This window comes from Salmo salar, chromosome 15 (assembly GCF_965601325.2).
Source record: "Salmo salar chromosome 15, fSalSal1, whole genome shotgun sequence".
Taxonomy (NCBI): Eukaryota; Metazoa; Chordata; class Actinopteri; order Salmoniformes; family Salmonidae; genus Salmo; species Salmo salar.
In genome coordinates, this window is record NC_138305.1 from 80,503,364 (window position 1) to 80,518,371 (window position 15,008).

The following is a 15,008-nucleotide window of genomic DNA, read 5'->3' on the forward strand; positions in this document are numbered from 1 at the left end:
CCAATAAAACCTGTTATCAACAGTGACAATACTGGTGGCTTGTGTGAACAAGACAGACTTTGGACCCTCAACTTTGGAGTTCCACTATGTGAAACTTAAATGAGCTCTGGTTATGCATCACGCATTCTGTACAGCCATAAAAGACAGATTTGCCTCCGGATATACCTGTAGTATCACAGTGGGGAATGGGAGGTGGGAAATAATGGGCAGCAATTTGTCCTGAGAGGCAACTAGGCTATATATGGTACATCGGTATAAATATGAGGCTATAAATAAAGGAAAGGTTTAAGATGAATGGAGTCCCTGACAAACTCACCTTAATAATTTGCAGCTGCACCCCCTCGTCTGTCTGTGGGCCCTGGAAACAGTTACAGATGGTCTCCACCAGCCGGTCGATGAGCCTCTTCCCTGGAGCACTACTGTCAGGGGCGTTGCCTGTGATGTGGCCATACGCAATGAGCTTCTGCAACAGGGGGGAAAGGAGAGATGAGAGATTGCGGAGAATGTATACATCTCTGATATTTAGGAGCACAACTCCGAGGAGTTGCACAACAGGGGTAACAACATTTGAACTTCTCCAACCAGTGGCACTTACAAGTAGGGACTTAAAATTACCTTCCACCCACAATTGAGTCCCAGCTCCCTCTCACAATTACACGGGCGTGTGCATACTTTAATGTGTAAACTTGAGGACCTGTAGGGCTGGGAATGGCCAGGGATGATACAATATCATCACGATACTTAGGTACCAACACGATATGTATTTTCGATTCTCATGATTCTATATACATTTGGGGACCCGAGTGGCGCAGTGGTCTAAGGCACTGCATCTCAGTGCTAAAGGCGTCACAACAGACCCTGGTTCGATCCCAGGCTGTATCACAACCGGCCGTGATCAGGAGTCCCATAGGGCGGCGCACAATTGGACCAGCATCGTCCGGGTTAGGGGAGGGTTTGGCCGTCATTGTAAAATAAGAATTTGTTCTGAACTGACTTGTCTAGTTAAATTAAATTTTAAAAATAATATGTATTGCGATTTGATACTGTAGTTGGGGCTCGGGGGCAGTATTGAGACATTTTGAAAAAAATATGTGCCCATTTTTAACTGCCTCCTACACCAACTCAGAAGCTAGGATATGCATATTATTAACACATTCGGATAGAAAAAACTCTGAATTTTCTAAAACAGTTTGAATGGTGTCTGTAAGTATAACAAAACTCATATTGCAGGCAAAAACCTGTGAAAAATAGATCCAAAAAAATGTGAATTCTGTGACTGTACTATTTAGTGTCATTGTTTTATAGATACCATAGTGAGAAAGGATTCATTTCGCAACACCTACGGCTTCCACTAGATGTCAACGATCTTTATAAAGTTGTTTGAAGCGTCTATGATAAACAGAGAGCAAATTAGAATCCAAGGAAGTTGACATGTCATCACTTCATTTTTTTACGCCTGCGCATAAATCTGAGAAACGTGAGTTTGTCATCATTTTTTATCTAGACATAGGATAGGTTGTGTGAAAATATTACTGATGTTTAACGTTAAAAATGGACCAAAAGATTAATGCTAAACAACATTTGACATGTTTGAACGGACATAAATAGATTATTTACTAGGTTTTTTTTTAGCTTTTCGGCGTGATTTTACCAGTCCCCCACCACGTTTTGTGGGAGCATAATGAACGCTAAGTACTTGGTGTTATTTGGACATAAATTATGAACTTTGTCAAAAGAAACCACATTTGTTCCGGACCTGGAATGCCTTCCGGACCTGGGATCCTGCCTTCTGATGGAGATAATCAAAGGTAAGGGGGTATTTACAATGTTATTATCGATTTTAGATGATGCTAACTGTATAGCATAGCCTGTTGTTCTTAGCATAGCACCCCGTTTATTGCAAAATGTGATTTCCCAGTAAAGTTATTTTGAGATCTGGCCATTCGGTAGCAATTACGAGATGATAATATATTATTCTTTGAATGACAATATTATAATTTACCAATGTTTTCGAATAGTAATTTTGTTATGTTCACCGGAAGCATTTCAGAGAAGAAAAAAATCTGAATTTCACGCTACTGTAAAATGCTGTTTTTGGATATAAATATGAACTTGATGGAACAAAAAATGCATGTATTGTATAACATAATGTCCTAGGAGTGTCATCTGATGGAGATTGACAAAAGTTAGTGCATAATTCAAGCTGGTTTCTGCTTTTGGTGACGCCTGACCTTGAATTGAAAATGGATGTTTGTACTTTTGTGGATATGTACTGTCCTAACATAATCTAACTTTATGCTTTTGCCGTAAAGCCTCTGAAAATCGAACAATGTGGTTAGATTAAGGAGATGTTTATCATTTAAATTGTGTAAAATAGTTGATTGTTTGAGAAATTGAAATTATTAGATTTTTGATGTTTTGAATTTCCAGCCTTGTTAGCAATCCCGGCTCGGGGTTCATTGCTAACCTGTAGCCCCAACAGGTTAATTGCAAATCCATGTTAAACATATTTGATCAGACATGGAAATAAAAGTGCTGAAAACAAAGTGGCTCCATATTTTAAAAGGATGGAGAACAAGCTGTGAAGGAAAAATACTGCAGTTTTGATGCAGGTACAGCCAACTAGCTCAAAAATAATATTGTGACACTGTCAAAACGATACAATATACAGTGCCTTCAGACCCCTTGACTTTTTCTACATGTTGTTATGTTACAGTCTTACTCTAAAATGTATTAAATAAAAAAACATCCTCAACAATCTACACACAATACTGCACAGGTTTTTGGAAATGTTTTTACATAAGTAATCTGACCCTGCTATGAGACTCGAAATTGAGGTCAGGTGCATCCTGTTTCCATTGATCATCACTGAGATGTTTCTACAACTTGGAGTCCACCTGTGGTAAATTAAATTGAATGGACATGATTTGGAAACGCACACTCCTGTCTATATAAGGTCCCACAGTTGACAGTGCATGTCAGAGCAAAAACCAAGCCATGAGGTTGAAGGAATTGTCCGTAGAGCTCCGAGACACAGATCTGGAGAAGGGTACCAGAAACATTTCTGCAGCATTGAAGGTCCCCAAGAACACAGTGGCCGCCATCATTCTTAACTTCTTATGGCTTGGGGGCAGTATTTCGACATCTGGATGAGAAGCATGCTAGGATATACATATAATTGGTAGATTTGGATAGAAAACACTCTAAAGTTTCCAAAACTGTTAAAATAATGTCTGTGAGTATAACAGAACTGATATGGAAGGCGAAAACCTGAGGAAAATCCATCAGGGAAGTGGGATTTTTTTGATGTGGGCATTTTCAATTGAATGCCTATAGAGTATCTAATGGGTTAGGACCCAGATTGCAGTTCCTATGGCTTCCACTAGATGTCAACAGTCTTTAGACATTGTTACAGGCTTGTTTTCTGAAAAATAAAGAAGAATGAGACCTTTCTGTCAGTGGACTGAGGAAGATTGCAGAGCTGGTTTGCGCGCGTGACCGATTACGCGCCCTTTGTTGTTTTTCCTTTCTATTGAATACGCTATTGTCCGGTTGAAATATTATCGATTATTTAAACAATTGACAGCCTGAGGATTAATTATAAACATCGTTTGACATGTTTTCACGAACTTTACCGGTACTATTAGGATGTATTCGTCTGCATGTTTTGACCGCCTTTGGGCCAGTGGATTACTGAACAAAACGCGCCAACAAAACAGAGTTTTTGGGATATAAAGAGGGACTTTATCGAACAAAACAAACATTTATTGTGTAGCTGGGACTCTTGTGACTGCAACCATATGAAGATCTTCAAAGGTACGTGATTAATTTTATCTCTATTTCTGACTTTTGTAATTCCTTTACTTGGTTGTAAAATGTTTGTATGCTTTTGTAAGCGGGGCGCTGTCCTCAGATAATCGCATGGTATGCTTTCGTCGTAAAGCCTTTTTGAAATCTGACAAAGCGGCTGGATTAACAATAAATTAATCTTTAAGCCGATGTATAACACTTGTATTTTTTATGAATGTTTATTATGACTATTTCTGTATTTTGAATTTGGCGCTCTGCAATTTCACCGGATGTTGTTGAGGTGAGTCGCTAGCGGAACGCCTGCGCCAGAAAAGTTAAACGGATAAAGTTTGGAACCACCAAGACACTTCCTAGTGCTGGCCGCCCGTCCAAACTGAGCAATCGGGGGAGAAGGGCCAAGAACCCGATGATCACTGACAGAGCTCTAGAGTTCCTCTGTGGAGATGGGAGAACCTTCCAGAAGGACAAACATCTCTGCAGCACTCCACCAATCAGGCCTTTATGGTAGAGTGACCAGACTAAAACCACTCCCAAGTAAAAGGCACATGACAGCCCGCTTGGAGTTGGCCAAAAGGCACAAAGACTCTGACCATGAGAAACAAGATTCTCTGGCCTGAATGCCAAGTGTCACGTCTGGAAGAAACCTGTCACCATCCCTATGGTGAAGCATGGTGGTGGCAGCATTATACTCTGGGGATGTTTTTCAGCGGCAGGGATTGGGAGACTAGTCAGGATCGAGGCAAAGATGAACGGAGCAAAGTACAGAGAGATCCTTGATGAATACCTGCTCAAGCGCTCAGGACCTCAGACCCAGCCAGAGACTGGACTTGAACCCGATCGAACATCTCTGGAGAGACCTGAAAATAGCTGTGCAGCAACGTTCCCCATCCAACCTGACAGAACTTGAGAGGATGTGCAGAGAAGAATGGGAGAAACTCCCCAAAGACAGGTATGCCAATCTTGTAGCGTCATATCCAAGAAGACTAAGCTGTAATCGCTGCAGAAGGTGCTTCAACAAAGTACTGAATAAAGAGTCTGAATACTTATGTAAATGTCATTTCAGTTATTTTTTTATAAATTAGCAAAAAAAAAACTGAAAATTTGTTTTTGCTTTGTCATTATGGGGTATTGTGTGTAGATTGAGGGGGGGGGGACTATTACCGTAAATTCCGGACTATAAGCCGCAACTTTTTTCCCACGCTTTGAACCTCGCGGCTTAAACAATGATGCGGCTAAAAATTGATTTTTCCCGCTTACAATTTTTTTTTCTCCAAAAAACAAAACATTCTGTGACGTGCTCAGTTTTTTGGCGGCATGAAGCTTTCATTAGACCAATGAAATTGCCGAACGGGTTAAGGTCAAACAACTTTTTTGTTTACTGTTTAGATTAAATCGAGCGCTCTCAAACTTCCCATCATTCTGATTACGGTAGTCATTTTGTCACCCTCATCATGGCAAAGACACGGAGAAATGCATATGATGCAGCTTTCAAGTTGAAGGCGATTGATCTGGCTGTTGGAAAAGGAAATAGAGCTGCTGCACGGGAGCTTGGTCTTAATGAGTCGATAAGACGTTGGAAACAGCAGCGTGAGGAATTGACTCAGTGCAAAAAGACAACTAAAGCTTACTGCAAATGTTTTATTTTTTGTTACAAGCCGTGTTTCGTTAAAGCCTATTTATTTTTGTTACAAGCCGTGTTTCGTTAAAGCCTATTTATTTTTGTTACAAGCCGTGTTTCGTTAAAGCCCGTGTAAAGTTAATTTGTTTCACTGTACCGGTAGGCACCTGCGGCTTATAGACATGTGCGGCTTATTTATGTTCAAAAATAATATTATTTTTTACATTTTCAGTGGGTGCGGCTTATATTCAGGTGCGCTTAATAGTCCGGAAATTACGGTATATCAATTTTAGAATAAGGCTGTAACCTAACAAGGGATCGGAATACTTTCCGAAGGCACTGTATCATCCAAAATAATATCCCAATGTAACTTCTTCCCCCATCACTACATACCTGTAAGCAGTCCAACGAGGTGCTGACAATGCGTGGGGACTTAGATTGACAGGCAAGCTCAAAAGGTAGCACATATTTGTCAGCCTCAATGTAGTTTGCTCGGGGCGGGACCACAGTGCCATCTCTGCAGGCCAAAGGAAAGGTAAATGAGAACAGGAACTATAATCTTAATATTTATGCACTGTAAGTTGCTCTGGATAAGAACGTCTGAAAAATGACTAAAATGTTAATGTAATACAGATTAAATCATGCAGGCCTCAGGACATTACTAACTTAAAAAGCACTAATAACAGTGGTGACTGCTTAATAGGTGCATAAAACCAATCACTTGCCCATGAAATATAAATATAAAAGATGGAAAGGGGTTGGAACTTACTTTTGCTTCTCAAGCTCGATTTTAATTTCATCTGTGAAGACAAAAGGAACAAGATTAGCGATGTCCGAACATTTACCTTAAAGCGACAATCCGCAGCTAAACAAAGTGTACACCCTGCCTCAGTTTTAGTAAAACGCTGAGGGATGGGCCTGGAGAAATGTAACCACTCAAACTCAAAGACAGAGCTATGGATGCAAGGACTGACCATCCAAGATATCAAAATGATTGTTTAAGGCATGTTTTGATTGTTTACGTTTACAATGTTTACAAACATTGGCATAAACCAGGCTTATATTTTGGGTTCTGGTGGGGTACGACAGTTCAACTAAGCTCATGAGGCATTCATAATTCATATTCAAGAATCAATGTGTATATACACTACCATACAAAAGTTTGGGGTCACTTAGAAATGTCCTTGTTTTTGAAAGAAAATAAAAAAGTTTTGTTCATTAATATAACATCAAATTGATCAGAAATACAGTGTAGACATTGTTAGCCTCTATGGGCTAGGTGGGACGCTTGCGTCCCACCTACGTAACAGCCACTGGCAGCCTGTGGCGCGATTTTCAAAACCTTAAAAATCCTATTACTTCAATTTCTCAAACATATGACTATTTTACAGCTATTTAAAGACAAGACTCTCGTTAATCTAACCACACTGTCTGATTTCAAAAAGGCTTTACAACGAAAGCAAAACATTAGATTATGTCAGCAGAGTACCAAGCCAGAAATAATCAGACACCCATTTTTCAAGCCAGCATATAATGTCACCAAAACCCAGAAGACAGCTAAATGCAGCACTCACCTTTGATGATCTTCATCAGATGACAACCCTAGGACATTATGTTATACAATACATGCATGTTTTGTTCAATCAAGTTCATATTTATATCAAAAACCAGCTTTTTACATTAGCATGTGACGTTCAGAACTAGCATACCCCCCGCAAACTTCCGGGGAATTCGCTAACATTTTACTAAATTACTCACGATAAACTTTCACAAAAAGCACAACAATTATTTTAAGAATGATAGATACAGACCTCCTCTATGCACTCGATATGTCCAATTTTAAAATAGCTTTTTGGTGAAAGCACATTTTGCAATATTCTAAGTACATAGCCCAGGCATCACGGGCTCGCTATTTAGACACCCGGCAAGTTTAGCACTCACCATAATCATATTTACTATTATAAAAGTTTGATTACCTTTTGTTGTCTTCGTCAGAATGCACACCCAGGACTGCTACTTCAATAACAAATGTTGGTTTGGTCCAAAATAATCCATCGTTATATCCGAATAGCGGCGTTTTGTTCGTGCGTTCCAGACACTATCCGAAATGGTAAAGAAGTGTCGCGCGCATGGCGCAATTCGTGACAATAAAATTCTAAATATTCCATTACCGTACTTCGAAGCATGTCAACCGCTGTTTAAAATCAATTTTTACGCCATTTTTCTCGTAGAAAAGCGATAATATTCCGACAGGGAATCTCCTTTTCGGCAAACAGAGGAAAAAAATCACAAAGGCGGGAGCGGTCGGGTCACGCGCATAAGCCCAGAGTCCCTTGATCGGCCACTTGAGAAAGGCGATAATGTGTTTCAGCCTGGGGCTGGAATGACGACATTCTGTTTTTTCCCGGGCTCTGAGCGCCTATGGACGACGTGGGAAGTGTCACGTTAGAGCAGAGATCCTTAGTAAAAGATAGAGATGGAAAAGAAGTTCAAGAAATGGTCAGACAGGCCACTTCCTGTAAAGGAATCGCTCAGGTTTTGACCTGCCATTTGAGTTCTGTTATACTCACAGACACCATTCAAACAGTTTTAGAAAATTTAGGGTGTTTTCTATCCATATGTAATAAGTATATGCATATTCTAGTTACTGGGTAGGAGTGGTAACCAGATTAAATCGGGTATGTTTTTTATCCAGCCGTGTCAATACTGCCCCCTAGCCCTAACAGGTTTTAACGGCAGATTTTTTACGGAATATCTACATAGACGTACAGAGGCCCGTTATCAGCAACCATCACTCCTGTGTTCCAATGGCACGTTGTGTTAGCTAATCCAGGTTTATCATTTTAAAAAGGCTAATTGATCTTTAGAAAACCCTTTTGCAATTATGTTAGCACAGCTGAAAACTGTTGTTCTGATTAAAGAAGCAATAAAACTGGCCTTCTTAAGACTAGTTGAGTATCTGGAGCATCAGCATTTGTGGGTTCGATTACAGGCTCAAAATGGCCAGAAACAAATAACTTTTCTTCTGAAACTCGTCAGTCTATTCTTGTTCTGAGAAATGAAGGCTATTTCATGCGAGAAATTACTCGCTTGCAGCCTATCAAGCTAGCTTGAACACAACCCGCGACTTGTTTAGCCATTGTGGCTGGAACTGCGGATTGTCCCGGGCTTGTGGCTGTCTAGACCCCTGCTTTTTGTTGTTGTTGTTGTTGTTTTCAGTCTTCCCTGTGACCTGCCCTGTCTGGAACTGCAAGGAGTAACAGCATAACCTACGTTGTTACCATGACAAAGACCAAAACCGGTGGGAGTACCGTTGAGGAGAGTGGTGTCAATCACAGGTGAAGGATCTTTTAAACTTACAAAAACAGTTCTACAAGCAGTTGTTACAACAAGAAAATAACTTCCAGCATCTTGTCCAAATACTGATGACATCAACTAATAAAAGAATGGACGACCTGACCAGAGGACCAGGACCTGAAGAACAGTTCACAGTTCTCCCAGGGTCAGCTTGATGAGTTTAAACAGGACAACGGCAAGAAGACAGCACTTATTTAGAGAGCACATCAGTTCTGTATGTGAATTCATTATAACAATGACAGAGAAATGAGACTTATGTGGATGATGTTAAAAATATTTGTTGACGTGATTAATAAAAAGCATCCAGACGCTGCACTTGATGAATTGCTTCCTCCAATTATTGATAAACACGCACCTGTTAAGAACCTGACTAAAATCTGTTTAAGGCTCCATGGATTGATGAGGAATTGAAAAACTGTATGGTTGAAAGAGACGGGGCTAAAGGAGTGGCTAAAAAGTCTGGCTGCACATCTGACTGGCTGACTTACTGCAAATTGAGAAATTATGTGACTAAACTCAAAAAGAAGAAGAAACTGTATTATGAAGCCAAGATCAATGATATGAAAAATTGTAATTACTTTAAATGAAATTAAGGGCAGAAACTCCATCTTTCATCGAATCAGATGGTTTTGTGATGAATAAGCCATTTGATGTCGGCGATTATTTCATTGGCAAAGTGGGAAAACTTCGGCAGGAAATGCTAACAACGAACCATCATAGTCACTCATACTTAAATGAAAACGAAATCTCCAAAATATTGTTACTTTTTAAACAAAGGAATATTATAATTAATTAATTTAGAATATCTAAAATAGGCTTTTATATCTACGTTTTTTTATATAATTCTAAATTAATTAATAATAATAATATTCCTTTGTTTAAAAAGTAACAATATTTTGGAGATTTCGTTTTCATTTAACCTAGAGTGAGCGAGAAAAAGGCAATTCTTGAACATGGGGTGAGACATTCTCACTAATTTGTAAATAAAGCCCGTTTGTTATTTAGAATTCTTTATTTACGGAGAAACCTAACTTGATTATTTAGCAGACATCACTTGCTTATAGCTGGCTTGATGAAAACGAAATCCATTTAGTCTGTTCTCTGGTCGCAATGTCATTTTTTTAGATAACACAGTTACCATTCAAAAACCAGCTGTTTAAGGGTGGAGTTTTGGGCGGGGTGAGGAAAGGTGTGACTTTCAGGTTACAATATGCTTGCTATAAGTATACAGCAGATCGCCGATTGTCCTCACTTTGATTATGCTGTACAACATACTGTAGCACTATGACCAGGATCTCTATTCATTTATTAACTGAGCATAGGGCTTTAAGGAGGATCGGAAAATCTACTGGAGATATTTCAAAAATACTGGTAGACTTGGGGATTTTGGTAACGGACAGTGCTATTCGCAAACACTATCATCAGATGCCCGTTTTACGCCAAACTCGAAAGCCCAGGAAAATAAACAGGTACAGTAGGCGACAATACTGTAAAGTAGGCAAAAAATGCTAAAAATAACAATTAAATAAATCGACTGTTGGTCTTTACTGTATGCTGCACATTTTTACATTGCATTAAATTTCCATCGACTCACTGATGAATGAAGACGATGAGCGGTCGGCAAAGGCAATCTGGAATCTGCTGGCATCACGGCACAACATCAACATCGCTCTAATCACAGTCAGAAGAGAGTTGAAGAAACTTGCGTGGACTTTTGGAAAGGCTCGGTAAGAAAATGTTTTATATATATTGCTCAAAAAAATAAAGGGAACACTTAAACAGCTTTAGCTTTTTGGTGAAAGCACATTTTGCAATATTCTAAGTACATAGCCCAGCCATCACGGGCTAGCTATTTAGACACCCAGCAAGTTTAGCCTTCACCAAAATCAGATTTACTATAACAAAAATGTTATTACCTTTGCTGTTCTTCGTCAGAATGCACTCCCAGGACTTCTACTTCAATAACAAATGTTGGTTTGGTCCCAAATAATCCATCGTTATATCCAAACAGCGGCGTTTTGTTCGTGCGTTCTAGACACTATCCGAAATGGTAAATCAGGGTTACGAGCATGGCGCATTTCGTGACAAAAAAAATTCAAAATATTCCATTTCCGTACTTCGAAGCATGTCAACCGCTGTTTAAAATCAATTTTTATGCAATTTTTATCTCGTAAAAAAGCGATAATATTCCGACCGGGAATCTGCGTTTCGGTAAATAGAGGAAAAAAAAGAAAGACGGGGGCAACCAGTGCACGCGCCTAAGCCCACTGTCCCCTGATCGGCCACTTGACAAAGGCGATAATGTGTTTCAGCCTGGGGCTGGAATGACGACATTCAGCTTTTTCCCGGGCTCTGAGAGCCTATGGGAGCCGTGGGAAGTGTCACGTTACCGCAGAGATCCTTTGTTTTGGAAAGAGATGTCAAAGAAAGCCAATAAATGGTCAGACAGGCCACTTCCTGTAAAGGAATCTCTCAGGTTTTTGCCTGCCATATGAGTTCTGTTATACTCACAGACACCATTCAAACAGTTTTAGAAACTTTAGGGTGTTTTCTATCCATATCTAATAAGTATATACATATTATAGTTACTGGGTAGGAGTAGTAACCAGATTAAATCGGGTGCGTTTTTTATCCGGCGGTGTAAATACTGCCCCCTAGCCCTAAGAGGTTAATAACATGGATTTCTAAATTTATTTTGCGACGCTCGCGCACGCGACGTGTCCGGTCTGGTCAGCATGTAAGACTAACATATTCCTCTCAATTGTACATTTTTTGCTTGACTCGTTATGACATTAGAATTACTTACATTTGCTTCCACCGTAATGTTTTTGTCAGACATCTTTGCTTAAGAAAGTCACCAGCGACAGGTGGCATAACGTCAAATTCGTCATAGGAACCACTCAATATGATTGTTCACATAAAAATCTTGGGACCCAAAAGCATAATGAGTGCTCTAACTCCACCCTGCTGTGGTCTGGAGCAATGAAGCCGTGACGCTGGGTACCTCTAAGTCCCGCGGCATAAACTCACAACTTTTAAAGGAGGAACCACTATGTGTTATGGCATTTCAACCTCGGCCATATCGTTGATTCAGAGCTATCTAATAGAACTCAGAGGGTTTTCTTTAATGGAAGCTTCTCTAATGTCATATATGTCATTGAAAATAAATATATATGTATATAAATAAAAAAATTAAAAAGGTCTTCCTTTATTTAACTAGGCATGTCAGTTAAAAACAAATTCTTATTTACAATGACAGCCAACACCGGCCAAAACTGGACGACGTTGGGCAATTGTGCGTCGCTCTATGGGACTCCCAATCACGGCCGGATGTGATACAGCCTGGATTCGAACTAGGGACCGTAGTGACGCCTCTTGCACTGAGATGCAGTGCCTTAGACCGCTGCGCCACTCAGGAGCCTCAGTGTGGTGTACCGTAGGGCAGCTCTCTAGGCCCTCTACTCTTTTCTATTTTTACCAATGACTTGCCATTGGCATTAAACAAAGCATGTGTGTCCATGTAGGCTGATGATTCAGCCATACACTCATCAGCAACCACAGCTAATGAAGTCACTGAAACCCTTAAAGAGTTGCAGTCTGTTTTGGAATGGGTGGCCAGTAATAAACTGGTCCTTAACATCTCTTAACCTAAGAGCATTGTATTTGGTACAAATCATTCCTTAAGTTCTGGACCTCAGCAGAATCTGGTCATGAATGGTGTGGCTGATGACCAAGTTGAAGACACTAAATTACTTGGTATTACCTAAGTTTGTAAACTGTCATGGTCAAAGTATATAGATTCAATGGTTGTAAAGATCGGGAGAGGTCTGTCCGTAATAAAGAGGTGCTCTGCTTTTTTGACACCACACTCCACAAAGCAAATCCAGCAGGCTCTAGTTTATCTTAATTATTGTCCAGTCATAAGGTCAAGTGCTGCAAAGAAAGACCTAGTTAAGCTGCAGCTGGTCCAGAAGAGAGTGTATATCTTGCTCTACATTGTAATCAGAGGGATGATATTAATACTATGCATGCCAGTAGGGTTGCAAAATGTGTGTACCAGTTCAGGACACATCACCATGAAGAGAATGACATTCATAAGAACGCATTTCTATATAGTACAGATCAAGGACCCATGATGACATTCTGTTACCAGGTTTTGATCCACTTCTGTTACTGTAGTTCAATAACTAAAAGACATCATATCGTAGCTGACACCACATTCTTTCTGCAGACATATTTCAATCTTAATTCGGAGTAGATAATTTAGAGTTTTTGGAGAACGTGGTCACATAAAAAAACAGAATGAGATTTTATTGTTATTCTGTTACCCAACTTTCTACCTGCACTGTTCCTCAAGTAAATGTGTTTTAGTAAAATGTTCAGTGGCAATTATTAAAAGTAGACTTGAGCATGATTTGTTAAACTTTCCAATTAATGGTTTTTGGTTGGCATACATTGAAAAAAGAAAAAGTGGGTCCCAGCGCCACTCTGTTATGGTGGAATTTCCCCCAGCTAACTTGCCTACATGTTCTGAAATACATTTTAACTTTTAGAAAGATAAGCTTGAAATAGGCATGGTATAATTGACTCAACAACCAAAACACGTACCTGTTCAGGTTTCCTAACGAACCAGAAAATCAACAGTTCTTTCTGGTTGTTTTTGTCAAAGTTAGCTAGCCAACTCACTGATCTTGCTTTGTACTATACCCCTCAGAAGTGTCTCCTCTGTGACTCAATTCATTTCAGTAGCATAGAAATGACAGTATCTACATACCCATTTATACAGTTACATTAGCAAAAACAAATCAAACGGACTTCAAACAATTGAGATTATGGTGTTAGGCGAACTTAAATTAAAGTAGGCCTACACTCCCCCCACCGCAAAACCCATAAACCTCTAGCTAATGACCAGACACAATCGTATCCCCTTGATATTGATATGTCAAAGTTGTGACATAAGGGCCTGTGCTCATAACAGCTCTGTCGAAACAGGCCTAAATGCACCAGTCAACGTCACAATTTTGCTTATGTATTAGGCCTAAGCATTAGCATACAAGGCCAGATGTGATCAAGGGCTGTATCACACACATCCAGATGACCAACTGCTGCTATACCCAAGGACTCCACATACAGATATTCTTGGCAACTGCTGACACACAAAGTTGTTCTCAAGGCAAGGCATGCCTAACAGCAGAACAGGGAGCATAGACTATGGACTGAGGAAATAGCCTACGGCAGTTATCTCAACTGCAGCTTGACCCTGTGCCCCTCAACTGTGTGTCTGTGTGCTCTCTGGGGGTGGGGGGGGACATTTCCGTTGTTACTATGGACAATTAAGTTGTATTGTACATGTGAAAACTTCTTAATCAGAAAGGGGAAAAAAAAGATGCCCTCAATCTCCCAAGGCTCATCTGGGATCCACAAACATTCCATTACCTGTGGGATCTATAAACATTACATTATATGTGGAAGCAGCATTATAATTATTGCACCACTGGACACCTCCAGTCGCTCATCTCCCCTTTAAAATATAATCAGGATATACAACTTGTGCAATAGTCTAAATGTCACAACCTAGGATACATTACAGTGCAGTAAAGCGCAAATGAACAAACTATGGTGCCAGACAGTGTCTGTTGGAAGTGGAACCCCCCCCCCCCCAGGACATTTAGCCTAATTGCTCGATGGCATGTGTGTGCGTACACAAACTAGGGGGAACCACAGTCCATTGGCCACTCAGTTTGTGAAAAAGAGTGGCTAATATTTGTCAGAGGAGGATAAAGATTCATTGTGGCACTCTCATTATAACATGTTATCAGATTAACAATGCTCATTATAACAAAGAACTTGGGCAATGAAGTGTAGCGGTGACAGGCAGGTTCTCCCAACACCACTCCAAACCAGGATGAACGCAACATCTATGCCAACGAGAAGTATGCAATGAATAGACTAGAGCCTAAGTAAACTGTTTAGTGTACCAAATATGATAGTCTATGAATGGGCTGGGTAATGTAAATATGGAGAGATTCATTTAAAGGGAGCAAAGTCAACATTTACCCACCTGATGAATCTGGAGCTACTTCAGTATGGGGTTACCTGTCTGTGACAATGTGTCGCCTGGAATCTAAGTGGTGAATAGGAAACCATTGCTTGTCTACCTGCCATGAATCATAAATAATGTACAGTGCAGGACCGGGTCAAAGCGCAAACTTATTTCCATCTC

At 40.0% G+C, this 15,008-nt stretch overlaps 1 protein-coding gene across 2 annotated transcripts in view; it reads right to left on the bottom strand.

Moving 5' to 3' along the window:
• Positions 1-15,008, bottom strand: part of LOC106572111 (ADP-ribosylation factor guanine nucleotide-exchange factor 2 (brefeldin A-inhibited)) — a 40,432-nt gene that overhangs the window by 24,197 nt on the left and 1,227 nt on the right. For both annotated transcript variants that reach the window (XM_014145962.3, XM_014145961.3), the window contains exons 2-4: positions 6,198-6,228; positions 5,822-5,945; positions 317-463 (exon numbers count right to left, since the gene is read on the bottom strand). In XM_014145962.3, coding sequence (XP_014001437.1) covers positions 317-463; positions 5,822-5,945; positions 6,198-6,228 — 302 coding nt within the window. The remainder of the gene's footprint in view (positions 1-316; positions 464-5,821; positions 5,946-6,197; positions 6,229-15,008) is intronic.